We start from the raw sequence: 22,624 nt of genomic DNA on the forward strand, positions 1-22,624 counted from the left end.
TTCCCCTGGTATCCCCACTGAACACGTAAAGTCTCGGAGGCATTCGCGAAGAGTCCGCCGGGGGGCCCTCTTCACCGTTCCCCAACGCAAACCGAATCCAAACAGCTGCGAATTTTTCACTGGAATCGATGTCATGAGGTATGTTGCACACATTTATCGTTGTTGAGATCGCCTGTCCTGTATTGCGCTCAAACACATCAAGTTGAGTCATGGTCAGTCAGTTAGTCATGTAACTCTTCGTGCTGTGCGGTTTTCGGAGAAGAACTGCGGGAACGATTTTAGGATAGCTGTAGGCGGTGCAGATTGCCCTATTGTTCAGGATATTTTGATGCTATTTAAAGGCATCACCCCACGAATCTCAGGTGGTACGGATTTCAGGTGGACTATTCGTGTACGGGATAGTACCTTATGGAGAGGGGGATGATTCCGTACATTTCTTCCTAATTGCCGTAAAAAAATGCGGCCCGGATGATGCGGCGCGTACACAAGGCTGGCGCGCTCCATTCGAACTCCTTGTAGAAAATAGTGCGCCAGAACACCCGAAGTCGTATCTTCTGGGCCGTTTTTTACCGCAATTAGGAAGAAATGGACGAAATCACCCCCTCTCCATAATCTACTATCCCGTATACGAATACTCCACCTGAAATCCGTACCACCTTAGATTCGTGGATTGATGCCTTTAAGTCTACAACGGCACAGTTGAGATGGATGGAATATATGATGCGATTGTTCCTCAGTTGTCAGATTCTAAATTTCGTATTTAGCGTAGAATAATTCGTCTCCTTCTTCAAACATTAGTTCATTTGCACTTACATAGTCGTGCAACCTCTGCAGACTTTTTTTTTTCTTTGCTGTACTCTTTGCACAACCCAACTGTCATCATACAGTTCAAAGAACAATGAGTGTACAGTTGATTATGAGGTGATTGAATTTGTCTTGATCAAATAAGACAGACAAACCACATTAATATGCACTCTTCAAAACTAGCAGTGTACGTCTTCAGTGGCAGTTTTGTGGCGCTGCATTATAGAAATACGGAATCGGGGGCACAGGTTGAACAAGTTGGAAAACCTTTAAAAAAAAAAACGTCGCCCTGATTGAGCAGTGCTAAGCAATTGATTGTCCATTTATCTTTTACTTTATTTCGTGCAGTGGAACAGCACCGTAATCTCTAACCATTTGTCTGACACCTCTGTCCTTGTTGCAATTGATTGATCGTTTACTGGGCGTTGTATAAAATGGCGTCAGTATAAAAAGGGAAAGAACGGCAAACGGAAGCTCACCTCTTCAACCAGCCATGGGCTCCAGTCCAGGTATGTGATTGATGCTGCTCTGCATGGCATCATATCTCGTTTTTTGATGCAATAGTTCAATCGGGGATAAAAACACTGACTTGACACAACGGCTAGCCCCCGCAATTCATTGTATAGGCCAGCCAGACAAGTTCGTAAAAACCTCAAACGATTCTGAATTGAAGTGAACGTGGCGGAGCATCCCAAGCGGATTGATTAACGCCAGAAACTTTATCTTTATATTGGTTTATTTGGTTCATCTTTCACGTAGAAGTGTTAGAAGAATAGTAAACACATAGAAGATGATTCGGAAGTTAGTCTCAGCTCCCAAATAGCAATCTTTTCACATAGGGATGCCATATATCTGAATAATGGGCGGGTGTGGCGCAGTCGGTTAGAGGTCCGTTGTAGCCACACAGTCGAGGGTTCGAATTCGTCCCAGTGCAAATCAAGCCTTCCATCCTTCCGGGGTCGATAAATTGGTAGCAGACTTGTCTGGGAGGATAAAAACACTGACTTGATCATCGGCTGGCCCCCGCAAATCATTGTATAGGCCAACACGTTCAAAAACCCCATCGAATACGTATCCCAGTAAGACGCGTTGGCGCATCCCAAGTGGATTGATACACCAGTGACATTTATCTGACTTTATATTTGAATAATTATTTCCTAGGCGGAAAGAGGATCTTTTTCTTCAGCACTTGTTCTGTTTAATGACTGGATCCGTTTTTCTTGGCTTGCGTAGGATCTTGTGTTTGCCTAAGATGGGTGTCAACTAGCTTCATGTCTGAATGAATCGTATTCCGCAGCCATCCCCTGTATTGCTGCTTGATACAACTAAATCTGCTCCGTGGAGGGTGCTGTTGTCAACATGTACAGAGCGACGGCACCATCGGAGGCGTGTTCCATTACTTCCAGCAACGCGAGTTACGTCTAGCCTCGGCATAATGCTGTCGTTTGTAGATATGGTTAGAACGAGTAATCACAATTTCATGTTATCCGTCATAACTCAGTCTTTCTGAAGGTGAGACGTAAGAGACGTAACTCAAACAAAGCCAGCGCCTATCCGTTCACGATTTCTTTAAGCGCACCACATTAATTCGGGCGAAATGAATGCTACCGAATGCTTTCTCCAACTCGAAGAATGCGAGATGCAGCAGTTTTTGTTCCTCATGATGCTTCTCCATCAGAAGCTGTGGAGTTGACTGATGCTATCGAAATTTGTGACGGAATCGGATTGGTTAATGGACACATGGACAATTTCTCGAATATGGCAGCAAAAATCCTGATGTTGTGAGATAGAAGTTCTGCGACTTGAGCACTCGGTCGCTTCCTCATCTTCTTTTTGATAGATGTTGTTGGGTTTCGCTGCCTTTTCAAGGAAAACCTCTTTTCTGCCAGGGCTTATTTCAGAAACTCCTCAAGGGAGTGTATAGGATTCTAAACTCGTAAATACCATAGCTCTGCTGCTGGGTGGACTGAATCTGTTGCTTTTATCGTTTTCAGTGATTGAAGTGGGTCCTTTTTGTACCGGGTACGCAGCCTGCTGCTTTGAACATCTCACGACTCGTGAGCCGCTGGGTGTCTTTGACGTTCTTAGGATGTGGCTATTGTATAGCGAAATAACGTTGGTTTCTGTCTCTTTTAGTTGCTGCCACTTCACTCGAACAGGTCCATACCGATCACCATAATTTTTTAAAGGTATTATTTTGGTAAGGATAAGCAGACGACGCTGCGTTGACGACGATGTGACATTTCAGTAAGGCATATACTTGACGAAAAACATTTGACAGCGACATTTTATGGCATGAAGTCAAGTTGCGTCCTAGGTATGCGTTCTCCCCTTTGACGAGATGGTTTGAGACCCACACCCAAGCCTCGCTACGTTTGCTATCATCTGTGTTCCATCGGCAAAATTGCCATAATATCTCTTTCCTCCTTCCATAGTCGATTATTAGCATATTTGTTCGGATCTCTAGTCATCTTGTCTTTTGATTTTACCTCAGCGGTTTTCCAACCAATCCCAGATTTGACTGATTGATTCAAACAGCTCACCTGAGGAGTCTACTCCACAAAAAAATGGGATCATCGGTTTTTGAAGGCGATGACTATTTCTAGTCAGCTGAAGTACTTCATAAAAGCTAAAGAATGCACCTCTGAAACAAGAAGCACAAAAAGGCTTACTGTTGCTGCTTCCACTGTTAGAACTACTTTTGTAGATGAATTTGAGGCTATTCCGAACGTTTTCCGCCCCTACCAGATCATCTTTCCTCGTGCACTGTTTTGTAACAAATGGCCAATGGATCACAAACCTTGCAGTTCTTGGGTGCTTCGTGGAGAATTCCCATCATCGATCTTCTTTCCACGCCATTTTTCAAGAAAGTTATAAAAAATTAGGCGTATTCGAACTTGTACGTATGACCTGTACCCTTAACTCTCCCTTTTCATAAGGATTGAAAAATCGTCAATCTCACGGTATTTTGCTTTTTGAATTTTCTGGAAAATTTTAGACTATATTATATGCAGTGTTTTATTTTATTTTTTTAGAAGCAAAGTCCATCCTAGCGCCACTTATCCTTGAAATGAAGAAAAGCCTTGAAGAAGGGAATATCGACAAAGTGAGTAATTATTTACGTCTTCATCTACATAAAATAAAAATAAATTAATAATAATAATTTACATGAAATAAATAAAATATTCATAAAATTCAAGATGTCTGTCAAGTCGTGATGCGCTTTTGACGGGTCTCAGGAAAGCAACAAACCCTGATAGAAATGTGAAATCTTCACGAAATAAAAAGAAAACCCTCCAAGTTTTTTGTACTATGATGAGGGTGTACGCACACAGGTGATGACGCAACTCCACGAACGACTGTGGTTAGCGATCGGGGGAAATTCCATCTTTGTAGAATCTGTATCTCTGTATCTCATCGCCATTACGTTCGAATACGGCCAAAAACCCATGTTTCTCCGTTCAGTACGGACGAATGTAAAAACCTAAACTGTTGAACGTATGGTATGGCCTGATCCATGATAAAGTGATAGGCTTATCTTCATTAGAGGAGCAGACAGCTGCATTGACATGTTGGAGTACAGTTGCAATGCCATAATTCTGAGAAGGTGTCATCTTTCGACATGACACCGACATTGTTCGTGAGTTTCTGGATAAATCATCTCCCTAGCGGTTGGTGGGCAGGTTATATCAAACCATGGCCATCACGATCCTCGGATCTGATTTACCTAGACTTTTACTTGTGGAAGGTATGTGGAACAATATGTGTTCAGTGAAAGTATCAACGACATCAATCATTCAAAACAGAGAATCACAGAGGTTACTCACTCATATCAGAACAGATGGTGTTAGAACTTGAGTGTCGTTTAAATATGTATAGTGCAACAAATGTAGGCCACTTCGAACTGCGCTGAATAGGTAAGAAACGTGAAGAGATTTCTTTTTTTTTTGGTTAAGATTCCACGTTTCTATCTTGTTTCGTTGCTTTCTTGTGATCGATCAAAAGCGCACCATGACTTTACGGACACCCTGTGTAAGGTTGACCCACTACGTTGATCCACTACGTATGTATGTCCAACGCAGTACAAGACTATCACTCCTAGAAATCCACAAGTCTGGCGGCTGCGGTGTCGAAGAAGCGCGAAATTTTTCAGCCGTTTCCGATAATCGATTTCTTCTCTTGTAGATGCAGCTCCAGTGCTGGAAACGAATGGTAGTAAGACGGGGCCACGGGTGAAGAATGAACAGGATCAGACGCAGTTCATCTGTAGTCTTTAGAAAATTGGGCATCTCTCCAGTAGTAAGCGTGCAACAAGCAGTGAGCATTGTTCTGATGCCAAAAAATGGGTGGATGGAGGCTAAAATTTTGTAACGCCTTATATTATGCTGCACTCCTAGGTATTTTTGAGCGCTCCGAGAATTTAGAGGAAATCTTGGAAATCACCTTGATGTGTCCGCTAAAACAACATTTCTCACTAATTAACAGGTCGAACGGTCAACAAAATGCACTTTTTCACTTTACTAAATTCTCAACTAGTCATAAACGCAGTAATCGATGATAACTGGTTTACGCTTGCAACAAATCCTGACTTTTAGACACAAATAACATAAATTTTCGTTGGTCGGTCATTCCTATAGGTAAACAGCTAGTTTTTAAATTTGTTTATACAATAATTTCTGCAAATAATTAATGTTAATAAAAATACGAAGTATTTTTCAATGAAAATTCACGAAAAGATTCAGAAATATTTCAGATAGCAGCGTTTTATGACCCGGATGCTGTTTTTATTGAAATTGGAAAAAGCGGAGTTTGGGGGAAAGGTGGGATGTATTTAAGTTTATTAACTTTTAACGCATGTTTTTTGTGCGACACACTTTTGATCATTACAGAAATCAAGCCAAAATTGATGGAATGGGACCAACGTTTGGGGAAAACGACATACAAGGTGTTTAACTGACATTTTACTACAAAACAAGTAACTAGTTCTGGAATTTTCTTCGGAAAAATGTCAACCTAAGTTAAACACACAATCGTATTGACTTGTTTGAACGTTGAACAAAAATTTATGTACTTTCTGTTAAGCCCACAGAGGAGAAGTACGAAATGGCTGGCGATTACATTATCATCACTATGAATGTTGACGTCAAAAGTGAAAAGATGGGTGACATCAAGATGAAAACAGCGCAAATATGGCGGAAATCCAATAACACTTACTTGATTATGCATGACGAGTTCGCAGTTTTATGAATTTTTTTATTCAAAATAAATATACGATTGTTTCTTCCTCTTGTGCTGAAATATGCCCCTTCAATCTGACGGATACACGAACCATGTCACCTTTTTGTTTAGGCTCTACAGTAATCCCTTCATTATATAAAATGTAAAATTGTTCCTCTTTCAGTCGGTCCGTCCGACGCCAGTTCCCACGGACCGTAAAAGATCAGCGGTACTTCGAACTAGGATAATCAGTGCGATGTGAAATTAGTCTCGTGGAAGCCGTGATATAATGCGTCGCATCGCTCTTCGACACTCTTTGATACCACTTAAAGGAAGCATACCACGAATCTGAAGTGGTGCGAATTTCAGGTGGAGTATCCGTATACGGGGTCGTAGATTATGGAGACGGGGGTGTTCCGCTCATCCCTCCCTGCATCACTGCAAACAGCCGCCTCCAGAATGCTGCTTCGTACGATGCCATCCATTGCAACGCTCCACCCCTTGCGCCGCCTCCGCACTGCGATTCGTCGAAAATCAATTCGGACTGCCCCGATAGGCAGTAAGGGACGCTACGCGTGCAAGGATGGCGCGCTGCAATAGAAGGCGTCGTACAAAACATCATTCAGGGGCCGGCTGCTTGCAGTGATTCAGGGAGAGATCAGCGGAACCACCCCGCCCTCCATAATCTACGACCTCGTGTACGGATACTCCACCTGAAATCCGCACCACCCTAGATTCGTGGTATGCTGCCTTTAATTGTGGTTTTAGCGAACACCTGTATTTTGGAAGATATATACGAACTACACCGACATCTTCTCTAAATTACTGCATCGCTTTCTATTACAATCGTTACGACTGCATCTGTATCCATTCCTCTGGAAGTATTCCAAATCCGGCGAGTGCAAGGACATAACGGCCCTACATTAGCTTGGTCAAAACGCTATGAAGCACGATGCAGTTGCGTAAGCGGCTGCGCTAGAAACAGAGCGGTGGAGCGTAGCAGTTAGGATCGAATGAGGACCCCTGATACCACCCGTTAGGTGCTGCAGTTCACAATGGTCCCACCTCGATTCCAAACGCTTCGAGTCGTTTCGTGCGCAGCCGTTTAAGCAACCAAAGTGATAGCTTCTCCAAAAAAAACTGTATTTTACGTAAGGATATATTTTACGTAGCTTCTAGTTTTCCATGTATATATGTATTTTATGTATCATGTGTATTCCATATATATTCTACTATATGTATAGTATTCTACTCATGTATAGAATTACATTTTATGTAGGTTCTAGGTTCATAAACTTGCCTACTGACTCCGCAATTGAGTAATTTTCTCCTGTTGAGGTCTTCGCTGCAAAATTGTGATGGGTACAATGAAATTTTCATTTTAGTTACTGTAATTGTTGCTCTTTTAACCGTTGTTTCTCTCGCTAAGCGTCCTGCTTTTGACTGCATTTTTTGTAGACTTCATAGAAAAGCGGCGAACAAATTGTAGTTCAATTGAAATATAATAGAATTTCTATGGAAATATTCGCATCACCGCAACAATAATCGAAATATTTATGGAGAAGATAGAAATTCTTGTATGTGGTGAACTTTTACAATTGCACTTATTAATTCTCACTTATAAATTACATTACAAAACACATTATATTCAAAACCCCGTCAAATTATAAACTGACTTATGTCGTTCGAGTCAAGTTGCTCTCGTTTCTCTCTTGTTGTGTCAGCATTCTCCAAAATATCGTTTCCTTTTTGATCCATCTTTTCTATCACTGAATTATTTTTTTCCACTTTTCCTAGCTGTTCTTCACGTTGTTGCAAATCCTTGACGTGACTGATGTTAACTGCTTCGTCTCCGCGACTGTGATCTACTTCAGAAGCTTCTGGTCTCCCAGAAAACGAATAGGGAACAGTGGTGATATCCACAGCAGTAGCGCCAACGTTCGTGGTCGTTTCATTGTTTGCTTGGTTAACGAGAATTTCAGGATTCTGGCTCGATTTTTCCGAGAAGGTTAGGTTTGTGAGTGCACCGGGAATGTTTGGTACGGGAAATGTCTTCTCGACATTAGTTTCGTTCGAAATCTCTTCTGTTGGGTATAATTGATAGTCGGCGATTCGAGGATGATCCTCATTCGTGTTGAAGCGTTCCTCCAAATTATTCACATAATCCATATTAACGGGAGTTTCTTCCAGCTTTTCTATGGTTGCTTCTACGGGTTTTTTCGTAAATAGCGCAACGCTCGATCTGAAACTGAGAATATCCGCTAAGGTTGTCGTGCTTGGAGTTGATGTGGAAGAGTCCGTAGTTGCATTAATGGTATCTGGAACCTCCTGAATAAATTGAATGTGTTCCCTTGATTTAGTGGGAAGATCTGCTATATCGTTACCACTGTCTCGATCGTTTTTATCTAAAATATGTAACTCTTTCGGTGTGATTTTGAAAATAAATCATGTTTATCTCCAAAACTAATTTCTAGAAGTATCACCTTGCTGTACTTCCCTCACTGCTTGCTCTTCATCGTTTATTTCATTAAGTTCACGCTCTACAAAAATAAAAGTAAAAATTCATCCCAGCTCCGCAAGAAGAAGTTCTACTGCCGAAACAGAAAAGAAAACTAGGCTTTCCAGCGTTGAATGTTTCTGAATTGAAAAATTGCGAATTCTTATCACGAACCAGTACGGTGATCTTCGTTTCCATCGTATTCTTTTTTCAATTCTGGAAACTCGTCGATGCCACTCGGATTTGCTTTGAGGTAGTTTTCACGACTTACGCGCACTGAAAAAAAATAAAATTTCTACGTGAAATATTAATGGCTTTCCATCTCCAACAAAGATAAGCTCTATAGAGTAGTCGGATCTAAAAGGACTGAAGCTTGGTGCAGTTGCGTAGGCGGCTGCGATCGAAGCGCAACGATGGAGATAACGGTTACAGTCGAGATAGATAGAACGAACTCGCTAACTCTACTCGTCTCCGCTGAGTCCGAGTCGAGCTAACGACGACCCACTTATGGATTCACTTATGGATCGTCGCTAGCTCGACTACACGACTTCAGGACCTTTTTGAACTACTTCATTCTGACTTGACAGTGAGATTTTCGTAAATTTACAGTATAATCATCAACTCACTCTCATTCATCTTCTTTGAAACATCTTCATGAGTCTCGTATTTGTTAATATAGAAGCTCTTCATGTTACCAGCAGACGGTGTGAGAATCCTACAAAATAAGAGAGACAAGTACTCATTGAAATGTGTAGAAGGCTCTTGTGCTACTGTAGAATCCCTACTATTCGAAAGTACATTTTTTTTCGGAAGGAAATGTGTATTTCACATTGAACACTGAGCTACTGAAATTTCACAGCAAAAAAACAAAAATGGCTATTTGAAATCTGCATCGACATCACAGCATTCCGGGGTGGTCCGATTCCACCACAGGGAAAGATAAATGGAATCACCCTCTTCCCCACAACCTACGACCTCGTATGGGGCTAACCCACCTATAACCGAAACCCTTACCCCTAGAATCATGGGGTGATGCTTTTGAAAGCAGAATACCACGAACCTGGGGTGGTACGGATTTCAGGTGGAGTATCCTTACACGGGGTCGTAGATTATGGAGACCGGGGTGGTTCCGCTCATCTCTCCCTGAATCACTGCAAGCAGCCGGCCCTGAATGCTGTTTTGTACGACGCCTTCTATCGCAAAGCGCCACCCTTGCACGCGTAGCGTCTCTTACTGCCTATCAGGGCAGTCCGAATTGATTTTAGACGAATCGCAGGGCGGAGGCGGCGGAAGGGGTGGAGCGTTGCAATGGATGGCGTCGTACAAAACAACACTCTGGAGGCGGCTATTTGCAGTGATTCAGGGAGAGATGAGCGGAACTACTCTCGTCTCCATAATCTACGACCCCGTGTACGGATACTCCAGCTGAAACCCGTACCACCCCAGACTCGTGGGGCGATGCCTTTAAGGCTACCCGCGGATCTGTGAACTTTGGCAGTCTAAGAGAGGCGGCACGGTAAGAACTAGAGAAAAATGTGACGTTTACATCCTGGTAAACTGATCGTCGACATTATGGATCTGGGACTAAACCAGTACTGACTTTAAAACACAACAAAAAAAGCGAAGTAAATTTGTCCCTCTTTATTTTGTTTGGAGAATAGAAATAGTTGCCACTCAAATGTTGTGAACAGTATATAGTAAAAGAAAATTTATTGTGGGAAACATACCTAGTAGTGCGTACAACGATATATGCTAATAGTGATAGACATGCAATTGAAATAAGATGTTGTGTTTTCATTCGATTTCGTCGAAACACTTTTTCGAAAACATCCATTATTGTCCACCTATAATTCGTAAGATTATCCTCTAAATTTGCAGTCACGGTAAAAAAAAAAATCCAAGAACAACAACAATCTACGTCATTTCTTCACAGATGTTTACAATTTTTACAGTCCACATTCAAAAAAATAAATCTGGCGGCGCTATCGGCAACACAAAGTTTTAGACGTAATAAAAAGAAGAAATTATAAAATTGTAATTGTGCAGAGTAGGATCGTCATAGAAACAGAATTTTTTTCCTGAGACAAGAGCTAACGGATTTAATAATCTAAGTAATATTTAATAAATCTAATAATACGATTATTCCAGTGACAAATCACATTTTATTAAAAAGTTTGTAGAAAATTAAAGTTGAACTAATCCATGGGATTTATTTTTCAGCAAACTTTTACAAATGATAACATTTACGTTCACAAAGAGTCTCATTGAAACTGTGTTCGAAACGTTTTGTACGATTAAAAAATAGCCCGAGAATCCAGGACAAAATCATTCTGGACTTTTTTAAATTTAAAATTTTTAAATTTATTTTTAATTTTTTATTTATTTTAATTTAAATTTTTTAAATTTCTGTGTTTATTCATTATGTGACAGAGCATGGCGCTACTTAGGAACAAAGTATAAAATGCTAAAAAAAAATTTTTTTTAATCAGGTAAACTTCAAGAGACAATTCTTCACTCCGATCTTATTCTGATCTACTTAAAGTATAAATTTCAGTTTCACTTTAACTTTAAATTATATCTTTATTTTTATCTTTGGAATGATTTATAACTTAGTAAATAGAGTCGTATTTGCTATTCGGTTACTGAGGTTGACGACATTCGTTTTTTATCGAAGGATCGTGTTAAAATCATAGAAACCTTGAAAAATCTCTTCCTTACAGCGTTTAGCTGTTCTTCCTTAACTTCATCTTAACCCTGAATAACCATATAACATAAATCGATTCTTCTGATTCTTTTTTCTTTCATATTTCCATAAACAACGATGGAAAGAGCATTATTTTCTGTTAGAGCTGTATCAAATTCTTTTTATTCAGAACACGAAGAGGCTAAATATCTGTGGTTTGCTCCGGTTTATTTCTATTCTTCGAGAAAATTCCTGAGACTAACTTCAATTTTGAATTTTTCAGTGCATATTTAGTTTTTTCCACCTCTCTAAGGGTGGTGAGAGGTAAGGTGTGCCGACTGATTAATTGCTGCCAATAATACTTACTGATTTCAAGGTGCAGGAATTCTTCCGAGGTGGAAAATTACAATGTGAAAGACCTTGAAGGGGATACAGTTTGATAGATAAATATAAATTATAAAAAATAAATAGAAGAAGAAAAATAGAAAAGAAACAGAAAAAATAAATGATTTTTCTTATCGTTATTAGTTTTTGATGACATGATGAACGTCTTGTTATCTTCTGAACCAAGCCTTTCACCGTAGGCAAAACACATCACCCGGTTTTATGTCAGCCATATGTACATAGCGACAAGCGACTCCTTGTTTGTACTTACAAACTCACTCCCATCGATCGTAATTGTCATTGCACAAATCGCCAAGAAATTGTCAATAATTGATTATTGATAGACGACGGAAAATTTGCGATGAATGAGTTTATAAGTGAATTTGATAGGAGGATTCTTCATTTTCCCGAGGGAACGTATGTCGTCATTTGATCTGCATCTTATCCGCCACAAAAAGGACTGCACCCGACTCCATTGACAATAAGTTGGGTGTGCCGGTTTTTTTTCTTTTGAAGTTCTGACTAAGGCAATTGTGTTTTCTTTCTTTCTTTTTTTTTTTTTTTTTGGGGGGGCGCACACGATTGGTGTACGTGGACGAGTGAATGGATGAATGAGAGCTATAAGTGATTTTATTTGAATGAGAGCTATAAGTGATTTTATTACTTTAAAACATTCGCACGCCTGCCCATAGGAAAAAAGTGTTTTTTTTTTGAAAACGTTATGAAAGAAACTGCTGGAATTTCCCCGTGACCATTTTCCAACAAAAAATTTCGAATTTGGATGCTTTCAAATAAAAAAAATAGAAAAGATCTACAGTCGACTATTAGTAGACCTCAACACGTTGATTCCGTCAATGAAAAAAATTATCCAGTTAAAAAAAAATAGAGTTATAAAAAGAACACATTATTCATTGACTGACCTCTTAATTTTATCGGATATATCAATAGCAAGTGAGTTCCCTAAGCTCTGGCGAGTGTGTTGGTTATTTTTAAGGAATTTGGAAACAAAGCTAACGTTTACATCCTAATTAAAAGCGACAGGCATAGTTTGGAAATGAGTAAGCAATGAATAAGCAATGACGACCATTTCAAGACGTGGGTTGAAGTGAAATAATTAAAATATGTCCAGGACCGGACATTATCCAGAAATGGTACATGATAAATACTCAACGATATTTAAAGGCATCACTCCACGAATCTGGGATGGTGCGGGTGGGTTACGCCTATACGGAGTCGTAGATTATGGGCAAGAGGGCGATTCCATCCATTTCTTCCTAATTGCCGTAAAAAACGGCCCAGAAGATACGGCTTGGCTTCGGGAGTTCCGGCGCGCTATTTTCTACAACGAGTTCGATTGGAGCGCGCCAGCCTTGTGCATGCGCATATCTTCTGGGCCGAACTAGGAAGAAATGGACGGATTCGCCCTTCTTTCCACAATCTATGACCCCGTATAGGAATTCTCCACCTGAAATCCGCACCACCCCAGATTCGTGGGGTGATGCCTTTAAGAAGGACGTGAGATGGTACGGTTGGATAGTGTGTAGGATCTCTATCTTACAATTTCGTTCAAGTTCACGTGAAGAGCAGCACCATGTGGAATTTTTACTTATTTTCAAAATCTCTCATAAACAACTTAGTTCTTGAGTTCTCTAGAAAAATCCATTTGAAGCTTAATGCTTATTGCTTTTACATGTGTTTTTTGGGAAATAAAGAGAAACGTCGGTTTTCAACGCATCGAAGAGTAGAAATTTCTTGTTGAAAGCGAAAACGAACTGAAAAGAGAGGAATTCTTTGACAGAAACATGAGAAATGCTGTTCTAACGATCATAGCGTCGAGTTTTTAGTTCTAGTCACATATTGTACGGAATGAGAAAGTTAAATTCCTTATTCTATGCCGAATATTCCAGAAATACCACAGAAATATGCGAAAGATTACGAAAAAAAAAGCAAAAATACATACAGCGACGGTGTGAATATGAAAATCAGTTCTCCGCTCCTCGTTAGAACAATTTCCAAGAGAATCAAAAAAAAAAAAATCCTAAAACATTACTCAGCAACATTTTTCCTTTGATCGCAACAGTTATTCATTGTAGATAAAATTTTAGAAAAATGATTGCAATATGCTGGTAATAATGGAATTTTTGAAAAAAAGCACGCAAAAAATTGAATTTTTAGAGAAAAAATTAAAAGATATTAAATGGAAATATGACGTTCTTTATGGAAGAATTCCGTAGCTAGAAACGATACGAGGATCAAGTTCATTCCTGGTGGAAGAAACAACGGGAATGAGATTGAGTGTTGAGATACTTCACGTAGATTCTGCCCAGATCTCAGACGAGATTACGATCAAAAGGGCATTTCGAAACGTTTTCATGGATACGGCAATTCGAAGAATTTCTCGAAGTTTCTCCAGAAAACAGTGAACAAATGAATCTGGAAAAATTGTAGTTTAACATATGATTATTGATTCTATGTGGCTTAAAAAATATGTCATAGCAACGGAAGAAGTTTGTTTCAATGAACTGTGTATGTTGGGCTTCTTGCGATTTTTAATCTCTCGTTATCTCATCCACAACATCGCGTGTTGATGGTTTTTGAACTAAAAATACAAAATTTTTGAACTATAATTACAATAGAAAATAAATATGTCAAAAAACGTAGTGCATTTCCTTCTAGAAAAAATAACTGTAGACGATTTATTATATTTTACATTATTATCATCGGAATTTGTTTATTATTATCTATTTTATCTATTATACCATACTTTTTTCATCTTACACAGTACATTTTAAGCTGTACCACTTATAAAACTCGATACTATACTTTTTTCATTTATTTATTAGTTTGTAATTTATTCATTACTCTATATTATAATATATTTCGAAGAGATAAGAATTTATGTGGTCATCTATGTCGACGTGGGAGACCGCGACACGTCCGGCGCCGCTCACGCGCATCCTTTACCCGATACACATTTCGTCGATCCTAGATCATATAGATACACAACCTCTCAAGCCTAGACGAAATATCGGCACATGTAGCCTCATAGCAAAAAAATCTAAAATTTATAATTTGTACCTTAAAGCATCAAAAAAAGAAAAAGAACGAGAAGAAAAACACCATTACTTTCATTACTACCGTAGTGCGACTATCGTTGATGGTGACGATTTGAAAATGACGATGATTTGACCATCATCTAAAGCTGGGAGTTGGAGATGAGGTCAAATTTTTGTCTGCAGACCACAATTTATCGTATTTACTACAAAGTTGTGATCACAGGAATCCCTCTTCACAGTTAATTTCATCAGAAAACATTTACGCGGAGCTTTCCCAGTGCTCTCCCGTTTAGGTGAATGTATAAATTGTGAGAAATTCTCAAAATCATTCAATATTTTGTCACTCTTGACAACATTCCCAGTTGTATCTTTCTGTGATTGATCAGGACGATAGAAAAAGTGTATGAAAAAAGTTTTAACGACCTTTCTGCGTCTCTCCGCTCCTAGCGATTTCCCCTCTACTTTTGTGATACAAATAGGAAATCAAAATCCAGACCTACTCATTGCGACTTCATGGCCGGCAACAAACCTCTGCGATGAGAAACGGACGGAGATTTTACCGTTCTATTTGTTCTAATCATATTTTTGGAAAAATCGAACCTGGGCCCTAAAGGAACGAATCTTGAAATCACTACCACCCCGATTACGTGCTTTTCAAATTTCCACTGCATTTTTCCTTCGATTCTTTTGTTGATTCTGTTATCATGTTTTTTCCATTTGAATGAAAGAGCTGATACTCTGAGAGGTCTCGTGTGTGCCTAGAAATGAGTTGCAAAGGGCTAAACGAATAACTTCAGCAAAGTCAACGAGTATTTTTTTAATGATGAATTTTATGATTTTTTTCTTCAAAATTACTCAAAGAAGTCTTATCTGTACTTACGAATGAGTTGTAAAGGGATAGAGGAAAAACCTCGGCGAGGTTAACGATTTTTCTCATCACGTTGATTTTAAAGTAATCAAGTAATCACATGGGACATTAAATACGCATAAGATAAGGATAGCTCATTCCACAAATTCCAAAACTTAAAAATTGGATCCGATAAACTGAAGGAATCATATATGAATAAGGTTCTTCCCTGTAACATGATAACATTTTGAAAATGAGGAAAATTAAACTGCAACGTCATCGGCAATTCACAGGATTCAAGGAATGTGTACCGTCTGTATTTCCAGAGAAAAAAAAACTCCAATTCTTGAAAGGGACTTCGCCAATGATTTATGGGCATGCTGCGTGTTCGCTTTCCATTCACGACCGTAAAATCTTGACATATGCCTATATTCGATGTTACTACCATAAATAAATTGGAATAAGGAAGCTAGCGTTACTGTCTTCTTTTCCTCAATCCTCCATCGCGGGGAAAAGGCAACAGACTACTCATTTCCTAAGAGTTTGTCCATTTTTGGAAATTTTTGTAATTGAAAATCCCGTATTCGAGAAATTTTCGACAACCTTTCGCTACGTTCAAAGTATATAAAGTAGTGATGATAATCCAGGACGTGAATTTTCCTCGCCACATATAGAATTTTTTTTTGTTGAAAATTTTAGGTGTGAGGTGAGAATGAACATCTGTTGTTTTTTGTTTCTGTTTTCTAACTTCAGATCTCGAAATACAGTTATAATTACTCAGTTAATTAATTAAACAGTTAATTAACCTTAGTCCTATCTGATACGATAATTTTATCTCAACCTTCTTCGATATCCTAGTGAATCCACGTCATTCCTGCGCTGTTTTCTGTTGAGAAAGACTTTTTTTTCTTCGTGAAAAGTGAAATGGTGGTAGCAAATACCGTTTCTATATCAGATGCGGCTGTCCATTTCTGTTTTTAACTGAAAATCAAAGCGGCTATACTTCCGAACGAAGCCCTTCGCCAATACGCTGTGATTGCTCCAAGAATAAAAACGCTAATTAGTAATAAAATAAGGTCAATAATTGGCATCATACTCCCTTGTTTGCTTGTTGTTTGCCCTTGTTTACATCACAGAGCTGCAATTTCGTTCTGACACGCTAAGCTTTGAAAGGAAATACATGAATAAGTGCCTTAAAAATGCTTATGCATAGCGCGTCTTCGCCCACTCCGAGGTCGTTTTGAAGAAATGAAGCCTGCCTGATGTTCCGAACTCATTAAGACAAAACTTATGCTTACAACAGAACAGATATATACTCTTTATTCTGCATATGGGTACAATATATCAAATTGAACAATACGACTCCCTGGCATCTCGGCAAAGTTCAGAATGGAAGTATCAGGAGTTTTGTTGGCTATGTAGCAACGTACTGTTGTATGTACGCTCTTTGAAAGTAGTAACTTCACCATAATCTTAAAAGATTAATTATTATAATTCAGAAGATCGAAAGAACTTCTACTTTGTACTTTAACCATTATTATTAGTAGACCTTGCTGAGAACATATTATAACTATTCCAGAAAAAAAAAGATGAAAATGAGCTCACAAGCGGAGGTTGGTCGTATAGCGTCTCCCCATTTTCATCAGACACATCTCTACCTTCCTTATCAGATATCGGCCTTGAAGGGATCTATAATTCAGTATGCTCTACGGCTTGCAGAAATTATTTTTAGAGCAGATGCTAACCGGATAAAGGAAATGTTCTCCAAAAAATCAACAACAAAGAAAAATAAAGATGATGCTCGCGAATACGAATGTACGTTAAAAAAAAGCTGAAGCAGGAAGTAATTCAAAATACACAGCAATGAAGGCTTCTGTTAATTTACAAAACCCTTCGAGGATCGCCCTTTTGGAGAAAACGTTTGTCCGACCCTTCGCTTTTCCGGGCAATCCCAAAGTGCAATAGGACCTTCAAATCAAGCGAAAAAAAGCCGACCTTATTTAATGGAAAGCCACCATATCGTGTACTCCCATCAAAAGGAAGCACGTATTTAACGTTGGTGTTGATCCTCATTGCAAGATGATCATACTGAAAAAGAATTAGTGGAGATACTGGAATGATGCGTGCGTATACTAAAAATAATACCGCATCACATTTCAATGGCAAATTCGTGACATTGCGACTGAACTTCGGCGTCCAAGTAGTTTCCTTAAAATAACAGCAAAGTCATCTAAACAATATCGACATATTTTTCTCGTAGCACGAAGTCTTCTGTTCGATGAAGCAAAATTCTTCAATTTTACATAAGGCAAAGTCAGAAGTTGTACTTTCTTCATTCTTTTTTTTTTGCAGTGGATATAATAACCAAGAAATTAAAATTTACGAACCTTTGACAAAGCTTTTTGAGTAATTCGGAACATTCGCAGTAACGAAGGTTGCACTTACAGAATGAAGGACGGAGAAAAAGAACAATTAAGATTACTTGTACGGTTTTTTGCTCAGTCACTCAAAACGTCTATTATGTTATGACAGAAAGTCAAGCCAAAATGACCCGGCGCCAGGTTCCATGGCGTAAGCCGTTGCGATCAAAGTGGGAATCTCACCAGCTGGATTCGGAGTGCTAAGATTAATAGACGTCCCACCGCGCCACTTCAAAAGCAGCCACCTATGCAATCGAACCAGGACTCACGTCACGTTTCTACACAACTATATTTGCACCCAGACGGTCTACGCAACAAGAAAAAAAATTGGAAAACGTAGAAAACAAAACAAGGAAAAATAAGTAGTAAAAAATGTCGTCCTCATGTGCACCACGGGCAAAAAAAAAACGCTCTTTTTTGGCAGGAATCCTGAGGAGGATCTTCGCCTTCTGACCGACACTTTACTGTTAAACATGGGGAAAGAAGCGGTGCTCCCTGGGCAAAACAATGACAGGAAACAATTCAATCAACTGTTACGGTTCTGCTTCAGCAAATAGGAGCCATGTATTGCTCGAGAAGTGTTGAAATCGCTCAACTCACTAATTTTAATTCGAAGAGCAAGCATGGTTCGCCACTATCATAACCGTAGCGATTAACAGCTGTACATCCCGCGTCCTCAAATATCTTCAGAGGAAAATCACACCAAGCATGTAGAGGCTGAAATATCTTACTACGAATAGAGGAAACTATTATCTTATTACGAATAGAGGAGACTGTTTTCTGCAATCGATGTTCAATTTCCCAATTTTTTCGCTTCTCTTTACTGGTCATGGCATTCAAAAGTGAATGAGATTAGAATTAAGGGGTAATTTACCTTCTCGAGAGGGCTGCACTGTTTTGTAAAGTTAGCTCGTGACAGCTGTTCTTTCTTATACGCTAAAAGAAGTAATACTTTAGATTGTATTTAATATCATTGGTGAGAACACTACATAAACAATTATCAAGAAGCTTGCTTTGTAAATATACCATCAAGATAGTCCTGGATAATTTCAACGTATCGTCCTCTTGCAACATTATCTCTGCTGAGATTTAATATGTTATTATCGATACCAGTGCCAAAATTTGGTATCATATGCAATCCTAAACCATCAAAAAACTTAGATAGATCAAGTCGTCTTCCACGACGATACTCGTGATCAAAACGAATAATTGTTTAATAGGTGTCGGGAAAAATATATTGACAACGTATTATATAAAGAGTAATTTTAAAGGAAAATCACATTAAACGCAATACTTGTAAGGGCTTAAAGAAGGTGTGCAACATGAAAATAAAGTTAACAAAATTATTGAGGACTTACCTTGCTTATTTTGATGTTCTTGAAAGGATATGTCATGCATCACTTGATTAAAACCAATTAATAAAAACAAAAATAACATCATCAAAATAAGACACAACAATAGAAAGGTTCCTGAACGAAATTAGGGATAAAAACAACTTAATAATATCTAATACAACGCTTACCTATGCAAAAAATTCGCTGGCTCACCCGCAACTGACGGTCAACCAACATATCATGGAGAGTAATGCAGACAGCGGGCCTAAAATTTGTTACTTCGTCATCTAAATCCGTAATTAAGAGTAGAAAACTTGCTCCTAAAAAAAATTGGCAAGGAATACGAATTCTAAATTAAAATACAAGCTATGTGATCCTTTCTCCTAATTATTTAAGTTTTTTTTTTCGCAAATGATTAAGTCATTCATTGTTTTTATGTCCAAGTACTTGAGTGTTTTTACAAATGCAATATATCTTTAGTCTTAACGTGATGACATTCTTGAGTCTCTAGAAAAGCCTCTTGATCAGTCCTGAAAATTTCCTGAGATGAGACGGTTGCAGCATTCTGTCTACAGCTAAATTGGCGCGCTACCTTTCGAGAAAACCTCATGTCTACTCCTTGGTCCTTAGCTCAATAAAACTTTCATAATGGATAATTTTCTCACAAAATCCAATTATAAAAACTTAAGAAAAAATGAACTAGCGATGTCAAACACGAGGCTCACCTATCACGCAAATCACCAATAATTGGTCCAGTGTCATCCCATCGATCGTTATCAGGTCCCATCTCTTCGGTAGTCATGTTAAAGTGTTCTGCTATTGTTGTATGCTGTCTTGACATCGTTCAGCTTTGAGCGTAATAAAAGATCAAATCGCTGTAACTGACATTCTGAAATACGCAAGGTAGAATTCAGCTTTTTTTTCGCCATACTGTCTACATTACTTCTCAGAAAGACCTAATTTCCTTGTCAACGTTGGAACATTTTTGACACGCACATATTTCGGTCCCTGTGGTGTAACAAGTAACGAAAATCTCAACTTCGATGTGGTTACGACAAAAAAACCCGCTGTAGTAGCCACAGTAACCGTTCAAAAATATGCTCCAGTACGAATCTGGTGTCGTGGTTTTGTTTATTTCAAATGAAATTTTTAATTTCGAATTCGTTTACCACACATAAAATGTAACGTAAAAGCTTGCACACTATTTAATTAATCTAATTAGTTTAATTAATTCTTAATCTAATTTAATTTAATCAGGACTAAATTGTCAATTATAATTGTAATCGTTAATAAATAAAAATAATATAATAATATAATAGTAATAAAAATCGACGAATACAAACAAAAAAGACAACGCTACTTGATTAATTCTTGTTTCCGCGTTTTGAACGAAAAAAGAAAGGAACAACTACTGTCGTGATGTGAATAAAGTCGATGTTTAATTGTAATAAACATAACAGCAAAGATGTTACTTTCTGGAAAGTTCTCAGAAAGGTAAGCTAACAAAAGGCTACAATAAAAGTTCCAAACAGTACGAACAGGGCAAAGGGTTTAACACGCACCTAATGCTGCTGAGGAGCAAAAGAGTAAAAGAGCGAGTTCTCTAAGACTCGTATCTGGCACTGTCTGTTTAATTTAGACGCGAGTCACGGCAAATGAATACAAAACCGGACGCACATAATTGGCTGCAGTTGTTTTCCAGTTGACGTAGGATGTGCTCTGTCAACCAACCTATGCCCAATCTCGAGTGGTACTTATATTGGTTAAGACTTTCGTCTTCAGCTGAAAAGCAGCTGAAAACACAACACTAGCTCCCTGATTGTCGTCCGTTCCCTCGCAGACGCGGCACGTGTGCAATGGAGTCTGGGGCGTTCTCAGATGCCTCGTTGGAAAATTCGGCCTCAAAGGCCGGTTGAGACCCATTTTTTCAGGAAATTGAGAGTGAACGTAAATAAAACAAAGAGTAATAATAAATATAAATGCGACCACAATATGGGCGTGCACCGCGGTGGCCTGGGCAAAGTTACGTATCGACGGCTACATGTACATGAAGAGTGAAAATTGCGCTGACACGAAAATAAAGCGAAAACAAAAGTCCATACAAAAACTTTTGTTCCATTAACTACGTGGTTTTGGTCCATTTTTACTCAACCTCATCGCGTGCGAATTCAGCTCTAAGATGGTCGGGTCAACAAGTACATTCTCCTGTCGCAACCCCAATGCGGCAATGAGGATCAACGGATTAGGCATCAACTATAGCCTTAGTCAGTACAACCTGTGAGAGAGGCAGAAATAAAATTGTTAGTACGAAAGAAATCAATGTTCAAAATAGCAAAATACATAGTCATTATATCATACTTAATCAAGATTGGTAGTCGAATTTTCTGGATGATGAACAGATATCAGTCCGACATCTGTTCATAAGCAGAATGGAAACATAAAACAAAAATAAAAAAATCTTCCGCATCGCACGTGAAATGTTAGCTGCTAGTGGCAGATAAGCGATCTTTAATTGTATTGAGTCAAGTCTGAAAACGTTTATAGCTTACCCCGCACAATATATGACATTTTTAAAATCTTTACTACAGCGATCAAGGGATAATGTTAAGAGCAAATTAACATTCATTGATTAATAAATAATTAATTGATAAATATTCAACATTAATCATAGATTAATGTTGAATATTTATCAATTAATTATAATTATTATTTATCAATTATATTAACATAAGAACTCGTCGAGGTCACTGTGTTGAAATAAGGTTCATATAGTCGTGTCAAAACAACGTGAAGCTCGGTGCAGCTGCGTAAGCGCATCGTCACGAACTGCAGCAATGAATGGAGCTAGCGAGGGTCCCATCTCGATCGCAACCGCTAGCTCCTTCAGGCAACTGCACCAGACTTATTGTCGTTTGATCATACTATATTAATCATAAGTACAAATGTAAATCACGCACACAGTTCCCATCCATTAGGTAAACTGTGTGCACTGGATGGTTATATGAGAGAAAGAAACACGAAACAAACAAAAAGTGGAGTTGCAAAGCACACTCGAGTGTTTACACAACACAACGACAAATTTCCACACCGACAATATTTTGTCATCAAGCAATTTTCAGTTCAGCCACGATTATCCGTCATCAAATAGAAGCTGTTTTTGCTTCCTAACAAAAAAAAACCAGTACATCAACGTGAAGTCACACCTCCTTTTTCGTTGCTAACAATGAATTGTCAGCATAAATCGCTAACACGGCACTACTTTGCTCACTATTGATTGACAGTAGGTCATAATAGACGGAAATCACCAAAAATACGTACAAGAATAACACAAGTACTCTTCTTTTATGTCGGAAAATATGCAAACTCTCCTATGTACCTCACC

General features: G+C 38.7%; 2 protein-coding genes across 5 annotated transcripts; one reads left to right on the forward strand and one right to left on the reverse strand.

Annotated features, from left to right (window-relative positions):
* Positions 1-1,297: 1,297 nt before the first annotated feature.
* RB195_003362 (uncharacterized protein) lies at positions 1,298-6,051 on the forward strand (the record flags this gene model as incomplete). Of its 2 annotated transcripts, none has more annotated exons than XM_013446846.2 (5): positions 1,298-1,313; positions 3,840-3,910; positions 5,558-5,624; positions 5,694-5,749; positions 5,887-6,051. In XM_013446846.2, 5 exons carry the CDS (start codon positions 1,298-1,300, stop codon positions 6,049-6,051), a joined length of 375 nt encoding a protein of 124 aa, XP_013302300.2. The 2 variants fall into 2 exon arrangements, with proteins under 2 accessions (XP_013302300.2, XP_064056866.1); XM_064200985.1 differs by lacking the exon at positions 1,298-1,313 and adding an exon at positions 3,100-3,121.
* Positions 6,052-7,680: 1,629 nt separating this feature from the next.
* On the reverse strand, positions 7,681-20,083 carry RB195_003363 (uncharacterized protein; the record flags this gene model as incomplete). Of its 3 annotated transcripts, XM_064200987.1 has the most annotated exons (16): positions 7,681-8,426; positions 8,505-8,561; positions 8,693-8,794; positions 9,145-9,233; positions 10,246-10,362; positions 12,506-12,609; positions 16,919-16,960; positions 17,094-17,177; positions 17,484-17,576; positions 17,634-17,696; positions 18,509-18,625; positions 18,783-18,844; positions 18,935-19,048; positions 19,267-19,377; positions 19,431-19,507; positions 19,968-20,083. In XM_064200987.1, the coding sequence occupies 16 exons, from the start codon at positions 20,081-20,083 to the stop codon at positions 7,681-7,683; spliced, it is 2,094 nt and encodes a 697-aa protein (XP_064056867.1). The 3 variants fall into 3 exon arrangements, with proteins under 3 accessions (XP_064056867.1, XP_013302299.2, XP_064056868.1); XM_064200986.1 differs by lacking the exons at positions 7,681-8,426; positions 8,505-8,561; positions 8,693-8,794; ... (1 more) ...; positions 10,246-10,362; positions 12,506-12,609 and having other exon boundaries at positions 16,808-16,960; XM_013446845.2 differs by lacking the exons at positions 12,506-12,609; positions 16,919-16,960; positions 17,094-17,177; ... (6 more) ...; positions 19,431-19,507; positions 19,968-20,083 and having other exon boundaries at positions 10,246-10,352.
* Between the last annotated feature and the right edge of the window lie 2,541 nt (positions 20,084-22,624).

Source organism: Necator americanus, chromosome IV (assembly GCF_031761385.1).
Source record: "Necator americanus strain Aroian chromosome IV, whole genome shotgun sequence".
Classification (NCBI taxonomy): domain Eukaryota; kingdom Metazoa; phylum Nematoda; class Chromadorea; order Rhabditida; family Ancylostomatidae; genus Necator; species Necator americanus.